Genomic DNA, 23489 nt, shown 5'->3' with positions numbered 1-23489 from the left:
ATTTCCATGGCCACAAAAACCGGCGACCTCCTCCACCCCGCCATGGCCTGACGCCCCCGAGAAGCTGCTGCGGCGGGAGGCGATGGCGACGAGGGGAGGAGGCGGAGGAGGAGGAGGGAAGGAGGCGAAGGGGAAGGTGATGGGCCCGCTGTTCCCGCGGCTCCACGTCAACGACGCGGCCAAGGGCGGAGGCCCGCGGGCGCCGCCCCGGAACAAGATGGCGCTCTACGAGCAGTTCACCGTGCCCTCGCATCGCTTCAGCGGCGGAGGAGGCGGCGGCGGAGTAGGAGGCAGCCCCGCGCACTCGACGTCGGCGGCGAGCCAGAGCCAGAGCCAGAGCCAGGTGACTCGACGTCCTGCCCGTATGATCGATTCGATTGGGGGTAGTGTGTGCGACTGCTAAATTGGTACTAGTAGGCGACAATTCTGTGCAAATGGAGCTAAACGCCTTGCAAATCGAATCGAATTAGAAGCCTAAATTGGTAGGCAATAATTCTGTGCAATGGAGCTAAACTTCCTTGCAAATCGAATAGAACTAAAAGCTGGGAAGATAATTTCGAGGCACAAATGGTGCCCTCGACGTCGACGAGCTAGGTCAGAGGGGGCGTTTCACGCCTTACCCTTTGTAGTTATCTCGGTTGGGATAGATGAATTGATGGGCGAATTTAGTGCAACGGAGCTAAACACATGGAAAAATTGGATAAGATTAAGGCCGAGAAGCCCAGTTTGAGGCACAAATGCCATGTTCCTTTTGTGCTGATTAATCTATCATGCCGTCGACATGTGATTCAATTACTTGCAAATATAGTCATACAATTGTGGTAGGAGTAACATGCTTGCACGTTGTCATAGTGTCATTATTGATCTTTCTCCGTGCTGATAACTCACTTGTGTTGAAGGCGAAAGAGCAGAACAAAACCATTATATGCAGTTTACATCAGCTCTTCCGGTAAAGTTTTGGAGACGGGGCATAAGTTCCTTGCAAACAATATCGGATATTATAGCTTATTGCAAATTGTATATGGCCAGATATGCTATGATTGTGTTTGCTGAGGTCTGGTGTTTGTAATATACAAACAAAAAGGTCCACATGTGAAACTGCATGTAGCGCAGGTGGCAAAGAGTAGCCGTAGTGCTGCTCAACGTACTGTGTTCTATTCTCCCTGACGTGCTCACCTTCCTTAAATCATTGACACTAGGTTCCTCCTTAGTGTCTTGCATTTTTGCCTGCCGAAAAAAAAAGGTCCACGTGAAAGGGAATGATAAAAATGGTGGTTGATATGCTTTGATTGTCAGGCACACGTTCAACCTGTATGTGATAAATATCAACGGTTTTCTAATACTGTTTTCAGCAAGGATTTAGGAGTGGAAAATATTCTTTAGAACAAATCTGCAATAGCCTCCCACAACACATCCAACTACCTTTTGATAATGGGATAGTTATAGACATGAAGTGCGAATGGCAAAAGTCCAAGTCATAGATTTCCAAATGAAGAAATGTGAACAAAATAAGAAAGAAAGAAGTCCATTTGCAGTATTATGTCTCTTTTGCCCTTCTTTGGGTCGAAAATAAAATAAAAAATCGAGATCTTACCATGAGATACTTAATCTCCCACCACTTTTTCTAATTCAACATGGAAGTTCTTGGATAGTTTAAATACGCTTCCTACCAATTAGCGTGGAATCCTCGCAATTTTTCACTAAATCTAGTAGTACTGAAATGGATTTTATTTTCTTCCAGGTTTATGGACGTGACAGTTCTCTGTTCCAGCCGTTCAATGTGCCTTCCAATCGACCTGGCCATTCTACTGAAAAGATCAATTCAGATAAGATCAACAAGAAGATTAGTGGTTCAAGAAAAGAACTGGGGATGTTATCCTCTCAGACTAAGGGCATGGATATTTATGCTTCAAGATCAACTGCTGAGGCACCACAAAGAAGAGCAGAAAATACAATAAAGAGTTCTTCGGGAAAGAGATTGGCCGATGATGATGAATTTATGGTTCCTTCTGTCTTCAATTCCAGATTTCCTCAATATAGTACTCAAGAGAATGCAGGGGTTCAAGACCAATCAACACCCCTTGTTGCTGCAAATCCACACAAAAGCCCTTCAACAGTGTCCAAATCATCCACAAAGTGTTATAACACTGTTAGCAAGAAATTGGAGAGAATCCATGTTTCTGATGTGAAATCAAGGACCCCTTTGAAAGACAAGGAGATGGAAGCAGCACAGACATCCAAAAACGTGGAAGTTGAAAAAAGTTCATCCTTTCATGCTTCCAAAGATATGTTTGAAAGCAGGCATGCTAAAGTATATCCTAAGATGGATAAGACGGGCATTATAAATGATTCTGATGAGCCACATGGTGGAAATAGTGGGCATCAAGCGACAAGCAGAAATGGAGGTTCCATGAAATTTCAGAACCCTCCAATGAGAAGAAATGAAATTTCCTCTAATCCATCTTCTGAAAATACTGATAGGCATTATAATTTACCGCAAGGAGGCATAGAGGAAACAGGTACAAAGAGAAAAAGGTTGCTAGAACAACACGATGCAGAGAAAAGTGATGATGTGTCAAGGTTGCTAGAACAACACGATGCAGAGAACATTGATGATGTGTCTGATTCCTCGGTGGAGTGTATAACTGGTTGGGAGATTTCTCCAGATAAAATTGTTGGAGCCATTGGTACAAAGCATTTCTGGAAAGCAAGACGTGCTATTATGAAGTAAGTAAAACTATCCTTTTGAGCTTAGTTTGGCCCACTCAAACTAGACTTGTTTGCAGCTCTAATTACGTATAGGTAGCTTTGATGAATAAAATTTGTTTTGTTTCCCTTGCTTTACTGTTATTTGCTCTTAATTTGCGGTTGATCTTAATCATCTTAGACAGAAAAACATGATGACTATCTCGTTTGTTTTTGGTTTATTTCATATTTGAATGCCAATAGATGTCAGCTCCAGATGATATTTCAAATACCTCATGCATGGAAACTGTGCATACTTATGCCAAATTTTGGGCTTACAAGTCAGCATGTCTACAAATTTCTTTGGCAGAATTAATATATATCTAGTTCAACATTTGCTGATTTGTAATTGGATTAGTTGTCTGCAGAATGCCGGCATGTTTTATTTTCCTTTCAACTAGGTCAATCAGTTTTGTTGTTGTCTGTTGTTCTTGTCCACCTACACCTGTACTACTGAAATGTTCTCTTTTGGAGATGTCAATGAAAATTTTAATCTATAGTGGTTTCAATTTTATTTTCATTTTAGTCAAGAAGAATGGCATAATCTCATTTAAAAAGATTGTAAAAGTGTCCCTGTTAAAGTGATATTGTAGGTATTGCTTTACCAAGCTACTGTATGATTCCCTTTATTGTTTTACACTCTAATCTTCTTTAAACTCTATGCAGTCAACAGAGGGTGTTTGCTGTCCAGGTTTTTGAGCTGCATAAGTTGGTAAAAGTGAGTCTAGCAAATTTCTCTTCCTTCTAGCCACTCTTAAGCAGGTTAATTCGTGGATAGGATTTTGTCCATAATCTGTTTATAACCCACACTTGTATTTGACTTACAATCAGGTGCAGAAGTTGATTGCAGCATCGCCACATGTACTTATTGAAAGTGATCCTTGCCTTGGCAATGCCTTGTTGGGTAGCAAGAACAAGCTGGTGGAAGAAAACCTGAAAGCACAACCTCTTTTAGTCGCAACCATCGATGACGTGGAGCCAAGTCTACAGCAACCGGAGGTATCAAAAGAAAACACTGAAGACAGCCCACCCTCCCCTCATGATACTGGGCTTGGCAGTGGTCAACGTGATCAAGCTGCAACAAATGGCGTCTCTAAAAGCAATCGTCGAGCTACACCTGTTGCTTCTGATAACAAACAAAATAACTGGGGCGTTCAACTTCAACCACCTCAAAATCAATGGCTTGTCCCTGTCATGTCTCCTTTGGAAGGCCTTGTCTATAAGCCTTATTCTGGTCCGTGCCCTCCAGCTGGTAGCATATTGGCCCCGTTTTATGCCAACTGTACTCCTTTGAGTCTTCCATCAACAGCTGGAGATTTCATGAACTCGGCATACGGTGTTCCTATGCCTCATCAGCCACAACATATGGGTGCTCCTGGCCCTCCTTCCATGCCTATGAACTACTTCCCGCCTTTCAGCATACCAGTGATGAACCCAACTGCACCGGCACCTGTAGTCGAACAAGGGAGACATCCTTCGATGCCACAGCCTTATGGGAACTTTGAGCAGCAGTCGTGGATCTCATGTAACATGTCACATCCAAGTGGCATTTGGAGATTTCATGCCTCAAGAGATAGCGAGGCACAGGCCAGCAGCGCTAGCAGTCCTTTTGACAGGTTCCAATGCAGTGGAAGTGGTCCTGTATCCGCCTTCCCCACAGTATCAGCTCAGAACAACCAGCCTCAGCCCTCATATAGCAGCCGGGACAACCAGACCAATGTTATCAAGGTTGTTCCACATAATTCACGAACTGCTTCAGAGTCAGCAGCACGGATTTTCCGGTCAATACAAATGGAACGGCAACGAGATGATTGATAGCCATGAGAACTGGCAATTTTATGCTGGATGCATTTGATGACTTGGTAAATGTAGAGAAGAGGTTTGCCAGATTATGGTGACCCCTATATTTATCCTGACCGTTTATAGACAGATGATGATACTGTATATTCTCAAGGGCGGGCTCCGTCAGGGTGATGTCGCCCCTTCGTCAATTTGTAATGTATTTTGTACAGTAGGACAGGACAGTATCTGTTTAACTTTAACGCTATGTAAAGCCATTGCTGGTCAGTTAAGCAGAATAATACTAAAGCTAATGAGCTGGGGAAAAGACCCCGCTCTTTTTATCTCTTTCTTTTGTGAACCCTGATTACGAGTTAAGGCCCCGCGCCATTTGTGGGGATTTGCTCTTATAAGTGTGTGATCTATATTGCAAACAGAATGGAGATATATGATTTTTGGATATATGTAATGTGTGCCAGTATTTTACTGATGAAACCATCTATGAATGAATTGACCCTGAAATGGAGTAGCACGTTTTCAGTTGTGAGTTGAGTTCTGAACATGCCGTAAGGATTTGTGTGAGATCTATAGGAGAAAATTTCTTTACAGATGGAGATAATCTATATATGATCGAGCGGCAAATGCAAAAAAATTCGAACCGCCCAAATTTGAAAAATAGTCCGAACCCCTGTTGGTTCACGTGAACCGTTGGATGAAGCACGTGCGGACGAGATGTACGAGGAGTGGTTGAAGGCGATCGATGCGAATGGTGGTCGCGTGGGGGGTCGGAGAAAAATTCCCCGAACCCCATTTAGGTTCATGTGAACCGTCGGATGGAGATCGTGCGGTCAAGAAATCGAATACTGGAGCTCGATGGGTGTACTTATGATTTGATTATCTTCTGATTCCGTAGCCAATTAGGGTAGGCGGCGCCGGCGCCGGCGCGCGCGAGGGGCGGCGACCGGCGGCGAAGCGCCTCCCTCCGCGCCCCCACGACCTCTGCGCCGCCAGATCTGGCCCCGCCTCCACCGCCGCATCCAGGTACGTCCACCTCCGCCGGCCTCTCCTCGAACTCTACTCTTTGCTCACACGAGTCACGACGCCGCCGCCGGGCCGCCAAATCCCCCCCCCCCCACGAGACCCCAAGGATTTTGGCCTCCAAATTTGGCGTGCGCGATGTCGATTCCGCTGCAGCGATCTATGATATGACGCGCAAGTTCTAGGATGAAGGGCGACACAGAAGATAATAGAGTTTAGAATTGAGAATTTACAGAGAAAAAAAAATTAGAGTTGTCAAAACGGAATAATTTACAACAAGACTATAGACCCCCCCAGGCAACTTAATTACTATATCATATTCTGAATACTTTATGCCATCTGAAACCTGTTTGAAAGATATCAATGTATGCTTTACTCTACTGTTACACTTGAGACTACTAAAATCATTGCTGGCAAAGCTAAGTAATAGCCATTTTGAGATAGCAAACCTGAGAATTGACAGCTAGAACAGTCACGAAAACCACATAGGAATAGTTTATAACAAGAACAAACACCTTTGCAACTCGTCTGCAGACAATGCAACTCTGAATATCTGCAAACAGTCTAGACTGTAAACATCACCTCAAAGTTTCAACTTCTAGAGACTGCATGTCCGGCGTCCAGAACACAGCGGAAGATGGGTTGCCAGATGGAGGAGCTTCTGAACTGTCGACGAAAACCTCCGTCACGTTGTACTCCGATGAAACCAGAAGATCCCTCCACGCAATTCTTACAGCTTTCAACATGTCGGTCACCTCCGCCATGGATGGCCTCTCCTTCCCCTTGGCGCTCAGACACATACTCCCCACCTTGGCGACCTCCTGGAGCAGGGGCAGCGCCTCCATGCTGGCACCAGCCAAGCTTGTGTCCAAGATGTTCTCCACCCTCTCCTCCATCGCCCGCAGGAACGATCCTGCGAGGCTCTCGAAGTCGCCATCGCCATCGTGGCGGTAGATCGCCTTCTTCCCAGTGATCAGCTCCAGCAGCACGACGCCGAAGCTGTACACGTCGCTCTTCTCCGTCAGCTTCCTCTCCTGCAGGTACTCCGGATCCAGGTACCCTCGGGTTCCCTGCACCATCGCAATTTGCTCGACAGCTTCATTGGACAGCCACCGTGATGCCCCGAAGTCGGTCACCTTCACCGTGTAGCTATCATCGAGCATAATGTTCAGAGACTCCACGTCGCCATGGATGATAGGCCGGTTCGTCGACAGGTGCAGGTATGCCAATGCTTCAGCTGATTCTTGAGCAATCCTAAGACGAAGTTTCAGTGAAGCATACCGCCTGCTATCGCCATGGATCAGGTAGGAGAGAGTGCCATTGGAGATGAACTCGTAGACCAGTATGGGCACTTCAACTTCCAGGCAGCAGCCGATGAGCCTGACCACGTTCCGGTGGTTGATCTGCGAGAGCATGATGATCTCCTGCACGAATTCCTCGGCGTCTGTCACGTGGAGGAAGTTGGAGCGCTTCACGGCGACGACATTGTTGTCCCTGAGAATGCCCTTGTAGACAATGCCATGACCACCGGCGCCAAGCTTTTGTCCGCTGTCGAAGTTGTTGGTCGCATTCTTTAGTACCTCTTCTGTGAATATTTCCACTGTATTGACTTGCCCTGAGATAATTTTCTGGTATAATATGTGGCCACCGTTCTGATCGTAGAACCTCTGCTTCTCTTTTTCCAGCTTCATTCTCTGAATCTTGATCAGCAGAGTGGAGATACAGATGATGAGGAAGATGATGCTGATGCAAATACCTGGAAATGGATGATTACCTATCATAAGCTCGACTAGCCCCATTATGACAGACTTGTTGTTTCCGTTTGTTGGAATGGAATTGGTTAGGTTGAATAGAAACGGATAAGTAGAAAATTTCAGAAACAAAACAACCTGTTATTTTTTGCTAAGAAAACAACATATATAGTCGAAAAAAAAACTGTATGGTTTGCATCTCAATTCGCTGTAAATATGAACAGTTAGAGAAAAAGTTTTGGCAGCTGAAAAATGTAGCGTGAAAAACATATTACCAATGACCAGCTTCACTTGTGGGACGCATTCCTTGTTCTTTGGATCATCGCTGTGAGTTCCTAGTGGGCACTTACAGTCGTAGCTCCCATCGGTGTTAGTGCAGATGCCCTTGCAAGAATTCGGGAATCTTGTGGCGTTGCACTCATTGATGTCTGCAATATTAACAACTGAACAAAGTGAGGAATCAATAATAATAACTTCATATGAATCCATGGAGAACAGCAACTCGCATATATAGGGTGCATATATAATTAATTTAGCTTGCTCTGTGTGTGTTTGAGAGAGAGTGATCAAATTTATTTGTTGGAGTCCTTTTGAACAAATTTATCCCCTCCATCTCATAAAAAGACCCAATTCTAACCATGAACCTGAACACATGCGTATGAATTAATTCTGACCTCGGCAGCCGTCTTTGAGGTAGGGATTTCCCTCGTAACCTTGGGTGCAGTTGCATCTGTACCCGGGCGCCTCTATCACATCGATGCATTTGCTGTTATTGGCAACGCAAGCATACGACTCCTTCAGGGCTGCTTCCTTGCAGGTTTCATTACCAGCAATCCACTGGAGAATTATAGGAATCCCACGAGCGAGCTCCTCCATGAAATTGTCTGCTTTGGCATAGGAACTCTTGAACTTGAATTGATCCTTCTCGACCACGAACGCATAGCTGCGTGAACTAAAATTAAGAACTTTTTTGGTTGTGTTATAATTATAGAATCCTAAACTGAACCTCCTAAGGTTGGTTGAAATGGGGACTTGGCAACAACCCATGCCGGAGCACTCTGGGCCGTCTTCGATGCTACCCTCGTCGAAGCAGAACGATCCACATAAGCTGGTGAACTGATCAAACTGTCCATTGCTACCATTTTTGTCTCTGCCGTAGATGAATGCAACAGTTGAACACCCGATTGCTGTGAATCTGTTCTTGGCGCTGGAAACCATATGGTGATTACCAAGTCGTAATCCTCCTCTGGACGTCCATGCAATTGGATCAAATTCATTGTTGTACTTCCATGCTACCGTCCCTGATGGTATATCGGTCAGGATGCGAGCCTCACTCTGGACTACATCAAAATTCGTGACCCTAATGTCCGGTCTGATAAAGGTATAGTACAGGAAAACCGTTAGTACAGGAGTAGTTAATTATTTTAAACTTGAAAATGAATTTATCTGATATTTTAAAGTAATTTTTAGTTTCCGCATGAAATTCACCGTTTAACAATTTGAAAGAACGTGCTAACAGAAATCAAGATAAAATATTTATTTTAATCAGAAAATCTGACCCAATATAAGCTTGTTCTTGCTTGCATGAGATATTAAAGCCGCCCTTCGGTCGGAAGCAACCTTCTCTTATGCCAAACGGGTAGGGAATGTTGACGTTGCCGCACTTCGCTGGAGCTGGACAATCGGGCTGGGGCTGCCAGATACTTCCAGACCCAGCCCTAGCCCCGTCAGATGCACCACTATGCTGTAGTATCAGCAGCATCAGGCTGGTTGCCACAAGTACTAAGGCTCCCATCGGATGGCCTAATCAGTAAAAGAAAAAGCCAAAATTTAAATTTTTGATTTTGTGATATTTTCAATATAGTTTCTTTTTCAACATTGATTTTTAAGCCACCAAGAACATCTATATAAAAGTTTTACCTATAAATTTATTTTTATTCCATAAAAAACCAAACGATGGGGACCTAACTTCTTACCCAGGTAATGAGCAAAGAGGTTTAGAGCAAGTTTAATAGTACTAGATTCAAATCATCTATAGTTAATTTAACAGTCAATTTATACAATAGTTGTTTATAAATATGTACCACACTAGTAATACCTGGTCCCACTTATCAGACAAACATTGTGTCTTGTATTTGTGCTGCAGCTGGCTACAAATTTGTTCTTCTCGATGTGTGTTTATAGTTGGTTTATAGTATGCTATTGTGCCTGCTCTTACAATACCGTCGTAACCATATTTGTCGGTGACATGGGATCAGGAGTATCATGACTAGAGGTTTGAGGCAGACACAATCGCACACGTAGCCTGGTACCCCCGAGGGACGTCGGGCCCGAGGGTGATGCGTTCGCCCTCCTCTTAGTCCCCCCGAGGGGGTCGGGCCGCACCCCCCTCGGCCCCGAGGGCCGAGGCGCCCCGACCCCTCGTGGGTTTTTGCTCCGCGTGTATGGGTTAGGTGAGCACAGTGGGGCTCACCTAACCACATTTATTGCGGTTTGGCTGAGCGTGTCACGCCGCATGTAACGCAGTGCAGTGCACTCGTTTATCCGGTCTGTGACCAGTCACAGACCGGTCAGATCGCGGGTTAGGTGGCGACAGGCGATCTGACGCACGCCTCGCCCCATCCCGTCAGGACGAGGGCTTCTAGGCGCTCGTCCCCAGCTGGAGCTAGCGTGTTACCTCCTAGAGATGGCACGTTAGTCCTGGTCAGATATATGCCAGGCTTCATCCTAACCATTACAGGCAAGATGTTGTGTGAAGAAGGGCGAGCATGTAGATTGCTAAGCTGACACGTGGTGGACAAGAATGACCGACGTGACTGGTCTGATACCGGTCATGTCGTTAGTAGACAGCCACGATTCCACGTCGCACCTGCTCCCGGCGAAAGTGGAGGTAGTTGTGGGCCGTCTCATCAGAAGGTGACTCGGACGGCAACTATACAAATCTCCGTCCATTTATGAAAAAGGGGGGGGGGTAAGTCCCCACAAAAAAAGAGAGAAATGGTGCATGTGGTATCCCCTTAAGATATAAAAGGAGGACCTTGTCCACTGAGAGGGGGGACTAGACTTTTCCAGATTAGAAACCCAGAACAAGGGAGAGGCTGGCTGATACTTTGTAGCTCCTTCATACACAGATCTCCCAAAACACAGGAGTAGGGTATTACGCTTCTCAGCGGCCCGAACCTGTATACATCACCCGTGTCTTGTGTGTTTCCTGTCTCGCGAGCCTTCCACATATAGAGAGCTTAGAATCTCTCCCTGAGTCCCCGGCCGAACCGGCAAAGGGGGGCCTGCGCGGTCTCCCGGTGAGGAGCCCCACGCTCCGTCATCTGGCGCGCCAGGTAGGGGGCTCTGCGAGGGATTTTTTGAGCTCTCGCACTCTTTCGTGTGCGCCAAGCTTTTCCTGTTCAGCCCAATGGCCGAGCCAGCAAAGGCGCACGACCTCTCCCCGAGTATGAGCGGTGACGACGGGGAGCCAAACCCACGCCGTCGAGCTCGTACTCCACCGCCCCCTCCACGCCAAAGTCCTAGGCGGGAGAAGGCGCTCGAGAGGGCCGAAGGATCCGCGACTTCGACACCCACAGGAGGTGGAGAAGGGCGGCGAGATGGGGAGCGTCGCCTCCTCGTCTACGGCGACGGCAGCACGCCCCAGGGCGCGCTCCAAGCTGCGGGCGCGCTCCTACGTCACCCGCCCGTCGCCCATGACCCGGAGTCTCCAGCCCAACGTTGGCTGGACGATGTGGCCAAATTGGTCATGACTGCACGGCAGCGCCTAGATGCTGGTGGGCGGTCCTCCGCCACCAAGGCCTCTGGTGCTGCTACCACCGGCTCCGCATCGTCAAGACGGAGGGCGCGGCGAGCGGCAGCCGCTGTTCGCCATTCGGCCGCCACTCCTTCGTCAACGCCTCCGACCCAGGAAGATCTGCGTGGGGAACCGGATGCTCGCATCAGTATCGAGCGCCGGCGTAATGGCCGACGTGCTCCCCACGCAACGGAGGGCGCCTCCTCGTCCGGAGTGTCACCTCACCACGGACGCGGGGATCAGCCCTCCGTGCCCCCGGTTGGTGGTGTCGGCTGTAGAGCCTTTGTGGCGAGCCTTCGGAATGTCCGTTGGCCCCCAAGGTTCCGGCCCACCATCGCCGAAAAATATGACGGGAGCGTCAACCCCGCCGAGTTTCTCCAGGTCTACACGACCGGGATCGAGGCCGCCGGGGGTGACGACAGGGTCATGGCGAATTTCTTTCCCATGGCCCTGAAAGGACAAGCGCGGGGTTGGCTAATGAACTTGCCACCCGCGTCTGTCCACTCTTGGGAGGATTTGTGCCAACAGTTCACCATGAACTTCCAAGGCACATATCCGCGCCCAGGTGAGGAAGCGGACTTGCACGCAGTACAGCGAAGGGATGATGAGTCACTTCGCTCGTACATTCAGCGGTTCTGTCAAGTCCGCAACACCATACCATGCATCCCTGCGCACGCGGTGATTTACGCGTTCAGGGGGGGTGTGCGGCACAACCGCATGCTTGAAAAGATCGCCTCCAAGGAGCCCCAGACTACCGCGGAGCTTTTTCAGCTCGCGGACCGAGTGGCTCATAAGGAGGAGGCATGGACTTAGAACCCCTCCGGTTCCGGTGTGGCAGCTTCGGCCGCCCCCGGATCCGCCGCTCAGATAGGGCGGCGTGACAGGAGGAGGAAGAAGAGGTCAGCCCATACCGATGACGAGGGTCATGTCCTCGCCGTCGAGGGCGCTTCGCGGGCCACCCGAAAGGGGAGGCCTGCGGGAGGCAAAAAGAACGAGGCCGGCGCTCCCAACAGGGAGCGCCCAACCGGCAAGTGGTGCACCGTCCACAACACTTCCCTTCACGATCTCGCGGACTGCCGTGCAGTCAAAAGTTTGGCTGAACGGACGAGGAAGTGGGAGGAGGAGAGGAGGCAGGAGCGCCGAGAGGGCAAATCCCCGGCGGTTCCTTCCGGTAATCGGCGAAGTGAGGCCAAGCAGAAGGCCTCCGCCGAGGACATCGATGACGGCGATGATGACCTAGGTTTCCAAGAGCCTGGGGCCACCATTGCCACCGTCGATGGGGGAGCGTGTGCTCACGTTTCTCGCCGGAGCTTCAAGGCCATGAAGCGAGAGCTTCTGGCCGCGGCCCCTACTCATGAGGCGACGTGTCGGGCGCGGTGGTCGGAGGTTGCCCTCACCTTCGACCAGACCGACCACCCACCGTGCGTTGCCCGGGGAGGGCAGATTGCGATGGTGGTTTCTCCCACCGTTTGCAACGTGAAGTTGGGGCGTGTCCTCATTGATGGGGGAGCGGCCCTCAACATCCTTTCCCCTGCGGCCTTTGACGCCATCAAGGCCCCGGGGATGGTGCTCCGGCCGTCCCAGCCAATTATCGGTGTGACGCCGGGGCACACGTGACCGTTAGGTCACATCGACCTACCGGTCACCTTCGGTGGATCCGCCAACTTCCGCACGGAGCGGGTGAACTTCGATGTGGCGGACCTCAGTCTGCCCTACAACGCGGTCCTGGGGAGGCCCGCGTTGGTGAAGTTCATGGCGGCGGTCCACTACGCCTACCTACAGATGAAGATGCCGGGCCCCGGTGGCCCCATCTCTGTCCATGGCGACCTCAAAGTCACGCTCGCTTGTCTGGAGCAGCGCGCGGACCACCTCGCCGCTGCATCCAAGCCCGAGGGTGGCGACGAGAGGCTTGGCGCTTCCGCCCCCGCCACCCCGAGGCAACGGATGATCACAGGCGATGAGGTCCCGGTCAAGGAGGTTGCCCTGGGCGACGGCCCGTCCAAGACCACACGGATCGGTGGTCTTCTGGATGGCAAATAGGAAGACGCGCTCGTCTCCTTCCTGCGGGCAAACGCTGACGTCTTCGCATGGAGACCGGCGGATATGCCCGGGGTCCCTAGGGAGGTGATTGAGCACCGTCTCGCCGTGCGGCCGGGCGCAAGGCCGGTCCGGCAGAAAGTGCGGCGGCAGGCCCCGAAACGTCAAGCCTTCATCCGCGAGGAGGTGGCGCGACTTCTGGAAGCCGGATTCATCCGTGAGGTCATCCATCCGGAGTGGCTGGCGAACCCGGTGGTCGTTCCCAAGGCGAACGGCAAGCTTCGGATGTGCATCGACTACACCGACCTTAACAAGGCATGTCCTAAGGATCCTTACCCCCTGCCTCGCATAGATCAGATTGTCGACTCCACTGCGGGGTGCGACCTTTTGTGTTTTCTAGATGCATACTCTGGTTACCATCAGATTCGCATGGCTAGGGAGGATGAGGAAAAAACTGCGTTCATTACCCCCATAGGAACCTATTGTTATACGACAATGCCCTTCGGGTTAAAGAATGCAGGTCCTACTTTTCAACGTACTACTCGAATTTCTTTGGGTAACCAATTAGGACGTAATGTTGAGGCTTATGTCGATGACTTGGTTGTAAAGACGCGCAACCAGGAAATGTTACTCTCAGATCTAGCGGAAACTTTTGAGAGTCTCCGCTCCGCCCGCATAAAACTAAACCCCGATAAGTGTGTGTTCGGTGTACCTGCGGGCAAGCTTCTAGGGTTCTTGGTCTCTGCCCGAGGCATTGAGGCCAACCCTGAGAAGATACGGGCTATAGAGCGGATGCGCCCCCCAGCAAACTTAGGGATGTGCAATGCGTCACCGGTTGCATGGCCGCCCTAAGTCGGTTCATATCGAGGCTGGGAGAGAAGGCGTTACCCTTATTTAAGCTTCTCAAACGCTCCGGACCGTTTACCTGGACGGAGGAAGCCGAAAATGCCCTCACCCAGTTGAAGGCGTATCTAAGCTCTCCCCCAGTTCTGGTCGCCCCGGAGCCAGACGAGCCCTTGTTACTCTACTTAGCGGCGACCCCGCAAGTAGTTAGTGCGGCATTGGTTGTGGAGCGCGATGAGAACAATTCTCATTTCACGCTTCCCCACCCTGTGCCGACTTGGCCCGGGAGAGAGCGGGGAGGAGAGGCTCCCGAGCCGAACGGTGGCCCAAGGCCCCCGACGACCGGAGTTGGCCCTCTGCCCGCTTGTCAGACGGTGCTAGGAGCCCCCGACCCCCAGGAAGGCCCTGAGGCCACTGTGGGAAGGCCGCACCTATCGCCCTTCGACCCCGAGGCTAACCCTGTGCTGACCCGACCCGGGAAAGAGCAGGGAGAAGAGGCCCCCGAGCCGAACGGAGGCCTAAGGCCCCTGACGACCGGAGTTGGCCCTTTGCCCGCTTTTCCGACGACGCCAGGAGCCCCCGACCCCCAGGACGGCCCCGAAGCCACTGTGGGAAGGCCGCCCCTGTTATCCTCCGACCCTGAGGTCATCAGCACAGAAGATAAGTGCGCCCCGCAAGGCTGCTTGGACGAAGAGTGCCCCAGGGATGCGGCCCCTAGCGAAGAGGATCGGCCCCACCGAAAGGTGCAGCGGCCCGTCTACTTTGTTAGTGAGGCCCTCCGGGACGCCAAAACCCGATACCCTCAGGCCCAGAAGATGCTTTACGCTATTCTGATGGCCTCGAGGAAACTGCGCCATTATTTCCAGGCGTATCGGGTCACAGTAGTTACGTCTTACCCCCTCGGTCAAATCTTGCATAATCGAGAGGGTACAGGACGGGTGGTGAAATGGGCAATCGAACTTTCTGAGTTCGATTTGCACTTTGAACCACGCCACGCTATCAAGAGCCAGGCCCTCGCCGATTTTGTGGCAGAGTGGACCCCGGCTCCCGAGCCCGTCTCGATCCCCGAGGCCAGCACGGACCCCTCGCAGCTGCCTCACACCGCCCACTGGGTGATGCAGTTCGACGGCTCCCTGTCTCTTCAGGGCGCCGGTGCGGGGGTCACGTTGACCTCTCCGAGCGGAGACGTCCTCAGATACTTGGTCCGCCTCGACTTTCGAGCGACCAATAATATGGCAGAATACGAGGGACTCCTTGCCGGACTAAGAGTGGCAGCTGGACTGGGGATCCGCCGCCTCCTGGTGTTAGGCGACTCTCAGCTGGTCGTTAACCAAGTCTGTAAGGAGTACCGGTGCTCTGACCCGCAGATGGACGCCTACGTGCGCCAAGTACGGCGTATGGAGCGCCATTTTGGCGGGATTGAGCTTCGGCATGTGCCCAGACGGGATAACATGATTGCCGACGAACTCTCACGGCTCGCGTCCTCGCGAGCCCAGACCCCACCGGGCGCCTTTGAAGAAAGGCTTGCCCAGCCGTCGGCGCGACCCGACCCCTTAGGGGAGACGGATGCGCCTGACCGGCCCCCGAGGCCTGTCGGAGTCCAGGCCTCGGGACCCGAGGGGAGTGCTCCCAACTCCCTTAGATTGATTGCTTGGATCGCCGAGATCCAAGCATACCTCACAGATAAGACTCTACCCGAGGACCGCGAAGGGAGTGAACGCGTCCATCGCATCTCCAAACGCTACGTGCTGGTAGAAGGGACCCTCTATCGGCGCGCGGCTAATGGAATCCTCCTGAAGTGCATTCCTCGGGAACAAGGCGTTGTGCTTCTTGCCGATATCCATGAAGGCGAATGCGGAGCCCACTCCGCCTCGCGCACCTTGGTTGGTAAAGCTTTTCGCCAGGGTTTCTATTGGCCGACAGCTCTTAATGATGCGGTCGACCTGGTCCGGCGATGTAGAGCGTGTCAATTCCACGCCAAGCAAATCCATCAGCCGGCCCAGGCCCTGCAGACCATACCACTTTCGTGGCCATTTGCTGTCTGGGGACTCGATATCCTGGGACTGTTTAGGCGGGCCCCGGGCGGGTTTGAGTATCTGTATGTCGCGATCGACAGGTTCACTAAGTGGCCCGAGGCTTATCCGGTCGTCAAGATCGATAAGCACTCCGCACTTAAATTCATTAAGGGCATCACGGCCCGGTTTGGAGTGCCTAACCGTATTATTACGGATAATGGCACCCAATTCACTAGTGAACTCTTCGGCGACTACTGCGAAGACATGGGCATCAAGCTCTGCTTCGCCTCACCTGCCCACCCCAGAAGCAATGGCCAAGTGGAGCGCGCCAATGCGGAAATCCTCAAAGGCCTTAAAACCAAGACCTTCAACATACTCAAGAAGCACGGCGATTCATGGATCGAGGAGTTGCCAGCGGTGCTCTGGGCAAACCGAACTACACCAAGCCGAGCAACCGGGGAAACGCCTTTCTTCCTCGTCTACGGCGCGGAAGCGGTTCTCCCATCCGAGCTCACCCTGAGGTCTCCTCGGGCTACCATGTATTGCGAGGCTGATCAAAATCAGCTTCGCAGAGATGACCTCGACTACTTGGAAGAGCGAAGGCGGCGCGCGGCCCTCCGAGCCGCGCGCTACCAGCAGAGCCTGCGGCGCTACCATCAGCGCCACGTCCGGGCCCGATCACTCTGCGTCGACGACCTCGTCCTACGCCGCGTCCAAACGCGTGCTGGATTGAGCAAGCTTTCACCAATGTGGGAGGGTCCGTATCGAGTGGTCGGCGTCCCCCGGCCGGGCTCCATACGGCTAGCCACGGGCGACGGCACTGAGCTGCCTAACCCGTGGAACATCGAACACCTTCGTCGCTTCTACCCCTGAGGGGGGGGTCGGGTGTCAGGTTTCGGGCTCGGGCCAACCCCGCACCCCCCTCGGGCGTGCAGGGTTGGCCGGGGGCTACAACATATGCATATTCTTATTTCTCTTATATCTGAATTTCTATAAAAGCAGTTTCAATTTCCTAAAGGCTGTATCTGTGCTGTTTTTTCCTTTTGAAGAATCTTGACTTGAAATAGGTCACTCGTGCTCAATCCTGCCCTCGGGGGCTCGGGTCGGCTAAAATCGCCAAACGGGGCCCAGAACCGAGCCGTGCCCCGAGGCGTGGTGAACTCCGGGGGGGAATCGGCAAAAACCCACAATCGGGTCACCCATAACCCTCGGTCACCACGTTCCCGGCCTGGCCAGTCTCGACATGTGGATCTCCCCAGGCACTAGCCCCGACCCGCGCCTTTTGAGGACCAGAACCTGGGCACAAGCCCTTATTCAAGCTAAGACACAAAAGGACCACGGCACAGATCATCCTCATCTCATACTCACAGCAAGATGAAATTAACACAAAAATTTCTTCATTTTTGATTACAGATTAAGTTGATCTATACAAAAAAGAGGCCCGAAGGCCTTAGAAGAAAGAAAAGAAGAAAAAACTGAAGAATGGCGGGGGTCTGGGGACTCAATCCGATGCGCCCGGATCGCCGGCCTCGACGTCACTGTCGTCTGCACCACCGGCATTGCCCTCCTCGTCGGAGTTGGGGGCGAACGCAAGCCGAGGGGCCGAGCCCTCGAAGCTGTCGACGATATGGTCGGCGGCATCCCGGACCTGCGCGCGCGCGCGGTCCTCGGTCCCAGGAGGGAACTCATCCAGCGCCATCCATGGAGAGAAATTGGGGTCCCTGGCCTGGTAACTCGCCAGGACGAGCTCCACCGCTCCTTGGGCGAGGTCCCTCGAGGATGACTTAATTGTCTTCTCGAGCTCCTCGGGGAGCCGTTGGAGAGCCCCGGCCATCTTCGAGAGGCGCTGGGCGAGGCCTCCCTGGTTGGCGGCGTACTTTACGGTCCGCCCTCTCCAGAGGCCCACTTGCCGACCGGCGCAATCTAGGCGGGAGACGGCGTCCCAAAGCATGCCGGGCCCTACCTCGCCTGCCAAGCGGAGGGTTTCGACCTCCCCGGCGGACGAGTCCAGCACGCCCTGCAGATCGGCGATGGTGCGTTCGGCAGCTGCGAGGCGGGCGGCTAAGTCGCTTTCGCCCGTGGCCGCCCCGCCGCTGCGCGCCCTCGCGTCCAGCTCCTTCGCCCGCGCCTCGAGCTCAGCGGCCCGTTGGTTCAGTACGGCCCTCTCGGCGCGGGCACCTTCCAGATTGCGGCGCGCCTGCTCCTCCTGCGCTGCCTCGCGGAGGGACAGGTTGACCGCCAGCTGTTGCGCCGCGGCCTCGGCCCCCTCGAGAGCTCGCTCCCGTTCGGTGAGCGCGTCCTCGCGGAGGCGGAGCGTGAACTCTTCTTCGGCGCAGGCAGCCTCGTGCGCCGCCAGCGTTGCTTCCCGGATGGTGACGGCGGCCTTGCGGTCCGCCAGATCCCTCTCCACGACGCAGGCGCGCTCTTCCAGCGCCATGGCGCGCGCCTCAAGGGCCTCTTCGCGCCGCCGGGACGCCGCTTCGGTCTCCGCCGCCCGCTGTTCTCGGGCAGCGGCAGCGTCAAGCACCCCCTGGGTGGCGTCGAGCTTCTTCCCTAGCTCCGCCTCCCAGCTCCCGTATTGAAGGCGGAGGGTGTCCTGCGCCTCGTTCATCACGGTGGTGGCAATGAGGGCAGCCCCCCGCTCCTCCTCCACTTCCTTGGCGATCTCCGCCAGCACCTTCTTACGAGTTTCAAGCTCCGAGACATGCCGGCGGTGAGCCTTACGGCCCACCTCCACCATGGCCTCCACCGAGCGTCGCCCCTCTTCGACACGCGCCCACGCGGCGTCGAGCTCCGCCCGCTCTGCCTGCAGGACCTCCACCTGGGCACTTAACCCATCCAACACCGTGGTGTTTGCGGCGGCCAAGGCCTGCAGAAGGGGCTCTGCGTTCAGTAGGGCGATAGAAGGCGTGGGGAAGAGCCGCCTTGGAGAGGATGCCACGCGGCTCGGGCCGCCGATGGAAGTGCCGGACTCGGGGATGTCCCCCGGACCCGGTTGGTCCTGAGCGTCGCCCGAGGGAGTAGGCCCAAGCGACGCGCCCGCGGCCTCTTCGCCAGCTGCCCCGGAAGTTGTCGCCTGAGTGTCGCCTGAGGGAGTGGGCCCAAGCGACGCGCCCGCGGCCTCGTCGCGAGCTGCCTCGGAAGTCGCCATCGCCTCGTCCTGGCGAAATCCGGCCTCCTCCCGAGCGGCTTCCCCGGCCTGGCGGGCCCGGGCGGCCTCCTCCCGAGCGGTTTCCTCGGCCTGGCGAGCCCGGGCGGCCTCCTGGGCGGTCTCCTCGGCTTCCCGTAGGCGATCCGCGGCCTCTCGCCGGTCAGATTCCCGCCTGAGGGCCTCTGCGGCCGCCGGATCCTCGGCCTCAGACTGGCCGGACTTGGAATGGCGGGAGGGACGCGACGGGATCTCGCTGAAACAAAAGAAAAAACCAGAAGACGAACAAGATGGGTGAGTGAAAACTCGCGTTGAGAGAATGAATACAGCCACGATGGGTGAGAGACGAACCTGCGAGGGGGTCGGTTAAACGACCACTTTGGAGGGGAAATGAGGTTTCCCCGAGATGGTTCTGTCTCCCCCATCTTACGGGGCCGCTTCTTCTTGCGCTCCCCCTCGGGCTGCGATGTTGGCGCGGCCCCCTCCGGGCGCCTGTTACTGGCACGCGCCGCCCCGCCCCCTCGGGGAGGAGATGGGGGAGGTGTTCCTCCCTGCTTCCTCTTCCCCCGGGCGTCGGCAGGGCGGCTGCTCCCCGGGCCCCTGTCGCGGGACCCAGAAGCACGACCCCCTCTCGGGGTAGATTGTTCCCCCCTGCGGCTCCCGCCTGCGCCGTCGTGGCCCTTTGGAGCTCGCTCCTCTGAGGCCCCGACCGCCATCATAATGGTCAGGATGGAGGCACGGTCTGGATCGCTGCAGAGGGGGAGGATTCCTTGGGGAATGAGGGCCGCCTCTACGGAGTTGAGATTCAGCACCCGTTGGACCAATATCTTGAAGTCCTCAGGAGCCCAGTCCCATCTCACTCCCTGGTGGGTCCTCGTGAAGTCTTCGGACCCGGTGTACTCCCAAGCGCCCCGAGCGCGTCGCTGGAGCGGCGCAATCCGACAACGGAGGTAGTCGCCGTACACCATGGCCCCTGTGAGCCCCTGGGATCGTAGGCCCGCCAGGCGGTCGAGGACGGCGTCATAGCCATCCCCCAGATCTACCGGCGCCCGCCAGCTGGAGGCCTGCGCCGGGGGCTGGCTCGGAAGTCGGAGGCGCGCTTCGTCGGCGAGGGGAGTGTAGAACCAGTCGCTCTTCCAGTCGTCCCACTTCTTGCGGAGGGCGCAGGGGATGTAGCGGTTCAGCACCGGCCCCCATGGCTGGAAGTAGCAGCCACCGACTACCGATGGCGGCGACACCGACTGCACGGTGAAGAACCACCGGAACAGCCGAAGAGATGGGCGCACCCCAATGAACATCTCGCACAGATGCGCGAAGATGGCCAATGTCATCACCGCGTTGGGGGTGAGGTGCGCCATCTGGAGATCGTAGAACTCCAGAACATCCATGAAGAAAGAAGAAAATGGTGGAACCAGCCCTGCCATTGCATAGGGGAGAAAGAAGACGGACCGCCCCGGGTAGTCTGGCGCCGGGCGTCCCTCGCCCAGCGTGACTATCTCCCGGCCGGTGGCAGATTCCGGCATGAAGCGGCGCGACAGCCCAGCCTGCCTCTCGCTCACGATCCGGGAAGGCGGCAGCACGCTACCATCGAGCAGAGCGGAACCCCGTGCCATGGCGCCGGAGGAAGAGAAGATTAAGAGCGAGCGTGTGTGGCGAAGGTAGGGCACATGAAAGAAGGAGTTAGGGCGCAAGCGGCGAAGACAAGGGGAATAATGGCGAAAGGAAGGAAACAGATCCCTTCCTCAGTGCCTTTATACTCTTGCCAACGCTGTGCCCGGCTCCTCGCTTCTCGCGCCCACTATTTCGCCCCCTCGTTTCTCGCGCCCACGCTTCCACTAATCCCATTCGCCCGCTTGCGGCGCATGAGGTGGGTATGCGGTTGTGGCAGTCGAGATAGATCATATCGTGCGTAGATCATATCGTGTGCGCGTTAATTACGCTCGCCGACCGAAGCGACGTTACCATATCTTCAGACGAAACGAATCGCCATGTCCAGATTCGTGTGCTACTCAAGTAATGTGGCAGTCTTGAAGAGACCGCTCATTGTTGACAGCCGAGTTACCATTGCCGATGTGCGTGGTTTGTGACCGTTGGGTTTCTGCCCAATTGTGGAGACCGGTCCCACCTGTCACCAGGTCTTAGGAGTGGCGTCACGCCCGACCGTTTCCCTTAAAGAGGGCGATCGCCCTGGCATAACGCCGAGGGCTACTGTCGGTGACATGGGATCAGGAGTATCATGACTAGAGGTTTGAGGCAGACACAATCGCACACGTGGCCTGGTACCCCCGAGGGACGTCGGGCCCGAGGGTGATGCGTTCGCCCTCCTCTTAGTCCCCCCGAGGGGGTCGGGCCGCACCCCCCTCGGCCCCGAGGGCCGAGGCGCCCCGACCCCTCGTGGGTTTTTGCTCCGCGTGTATGGGTTAGGTGAGCACAGTGGGACTCACCTAACCACATTTATTGCGGTTTGGCTGAGCGTGTCACGCCGCATGTAACGCAGTGCAGTGCACTCGTTTATCCGGTCTGTGACCAGTCACAGACCGGTCAGATCGCGGGTTAGGTGGCGACAGACGATCTGACGCACGCATCGCCCCATCCCGTCAGGACGAGGGCTTCTAGGCGCTCATCCCCAGCTGGAGCTAGCGTGTTACCTCCCAGAGATGGCACGTTAGTCCTGGTCAGATATATGCCAGGCTTCATCCTAACCATTACAGGCAAGATGTTGTGTGAAGAAGGGCGAGCATGTAGATTGCTAAGCTGACACGTGGTGGACAAGAATGACCGACGTGACTGGTCTGATACCGGTCATGTCGTCAGTAGACAGCCACGATTCCACGTCGCACCTGCTCCCGGCGAAAGTGGAGGTAGTTGTGGGCCGTCTCATCAGAAGGTGACTCGGACGGCAATTATACAAATCTCCGTCCATTTATGAAAAAGGGGGGGGGGGTAAGTCCCCACAAAAAAGAGAGAAATGGTGCATGTGGTATCCCCTTAAGATATAAAAGGAGGACCTTGCCCACTGAGAGGGGGGACTGGACTTTTCCAGATTAGAAACCCAGAACAAGGGAGAGGCTGGCTGATACTTTGTAGCTCCTTCATACACAGATCTCCCAAAACACAGGAGTAGGGTATTACGCTTCTCAGCGGCCCGAACCTGTATACATCGCCCGTGTCTTGTGTGTTTCCTGTCTCGCGAGCCTTCCACATACAGAGAGCTTAGAATCTCTCCCTGAGTCCCCGGCCGAACCGGTAAAGGGGGGCCTGCGCGGTCTCCCGGTGAGGAGCCCCACGCTCCGTCAATATTAGTTTCTGAAACCTCGTGTTTTTCTTGGTAACCGTGTGGTTATCGCCGGGTAGCGATAAACTCCTACCAGAACTTTAAGGAAAACCCTTCATTACCAATATTCTATCGATAATGCTTGAAATCGTTCCAAGGCAAAAGATTTGCCTCATTTCGTTGACAGACAAGATAAAACAACACCAATCCAAAATAACGGCAAATTATCATACACCAGGGCCGGACCTTCAATTTTATGGATTCTCTTTGTTCTTCGTTAAACACCAAAAACATACTACCTCCGTCCCTAAATATTTAACGTCGTTGACTTTTTAAAACATGTTTGACCGTTCGTTTTATTCAAAAACTTTTGTGAAATATATAAAACTATATATATATATATATATATATATATAAGTATATTCAACAATGAATCAAATGATAGAAAAAAAATTAATAATTATTTAAATTTTTTGAATAAGATGAACGGTCAAACATGTTTTAAAAAGTCAACGGCGTCAAATATTTATGGTCAGAGGGAGTATATACTATCCTCGCAAAGTAAATTTGCATGTCAAAGGAACGGATACAACGTCCAAAAAAAAGACTTTTTGAGTTAATTCTTCTACCATATGCACGTAACATTCCTATATATTTGAACCTCTAAACATCTCAACTTTACAAAATACTTGAGCATGCAAGAATTAACTATGAGCCTGTATAGTAAGGTATGAGAGCTTCTGACCTGAAAGTAAAGAGCAAGCCATGTATTATGCTACGTACTTTCCCTGTCCCTCAGATACTCCTGTGACCATACGATGAATACCTCCTATACATAGAGACATCGAACATGCTGATAAGCTGCCTTTTTATTCGTTTGCACCAAGCAACAACAATATCGTCCTGAAAGTTTCTGCATCAGAAAAGACTTGACTAGTGCGGGTCATCGTCTTTGTATCGAACTGGAGTAATAATTAGTCTGAACAAAAACATCGCTTTATAGTCGTACATTCTTTTCAAAATAAATACAGATATTCAAATTTAAACTAAAGGCTGCACT

The 23489-nt window shown here is 53.3% G+C and overlaps 3 protein-coding genes across 7 annotated transcripts; 2 read left to right on the top strand and 1 right to left on the bottom strand.

The window, feature by feature from the left end:
* LOC4340087 (protein HEADING DATE 3B-like) lies at positions 1-4985 on the top strand. The gene is made up of 4 exons (NM_001421069.1): positions 1-343; positions 1742-2727; positions 3412-3463; positions 3577-4985. Exons 1-4 carry the CDS (start codon positions 83-85, stop codon positions 4558-4560), a joined length of 2283 nt encoding a protein of 760 aa, NP_001407998.1. The 5' UTR covers positions 1-82; the 3' UTR covers positions 4561-4985.
* Positions 4986-5409: 424 nt separating this feature from the next.
* LOC136356953 (uncharacterized) lies at positions 5410-17947 on the top strand. 4 transcript variants are annotated; one of them, XM_066311652.1, is made up of 3 exons: positions 5410-5565; positions 6603-6782; positions 6867-17947. In XM_066311652.1, exon 3 carries the CDS (start codon positions 13989-13991, stop codon positions 16878-16880), a length of 2892 nt encoding a protein of 963 aa, XP_066167749.1. In that variant the 5' UTR covers positions 5410-5565; positions 6603-6782; positions 6867-13988; the 3' UTR covers positions 16881-17947. The 4 variants fall into 4 exon arrangements, with proteins under 4 accessions (XP_066167749.1, XP_066167746.1, XP_066167747.1 ...); XM_066311649.1 differs by having other exon boundaries at positions 6165-6782; XM_066311650.1 differs by having other exon boundaries at positions 6097-6782.
* On the bottom strand, positions 5427-23316 carry LOC4340086 (wall-associated receptor kinase 5). 2 transcript variants are annotated; one of them, XM_015789051.3, is made up of 5 exons: positions 23175-23316; positions 8873-9116; positions 7988-8685; positions 7589-7741; positions 5427-7318 (listed from the first exon to the last, which is right to left on the bottom strand). In XM_015789051.3, exons 1-5 carry the CDS (start codon positions 23194-23196, stop codon positions 6141-6143), a joined length of 2295 nt encoding a protein of 764 aa, XP_015644537.1. In that variant the 5' UTR covers positions 23197-23316; the 3' UTR covers positions 5427-6140. The 2 variants fall into 2 exon arrangements, with proteins under 2 accessions (XP_015644537.1, XP_015644538.1); XM_015789052.3 differs by lacking the exon at positions 23175-23316 and adding an exon at positions 9412-9538.
* Between the last annotated feature and the right edge of the window lie 173 nt (positions 23317-23489).

The sequence above is a fragment of the Oryza sativa genome, chromosome 6 (assembly GCF_034140825.1).
Source record: "Oryza sativa Japonica Group chromosome 6, ASM3414082v1".
NCBI classification, from domain to species: Eukaryota; Viridiplantae; Streptophyta; class Magnoliopsida; order Poales; family Poaceae; genus Oryza; species Oryza sativa.
Note: the sequence above shows the minus strand (reverse complement) of the source record. Positions and strands in the feature narration are given on the sequence as shown.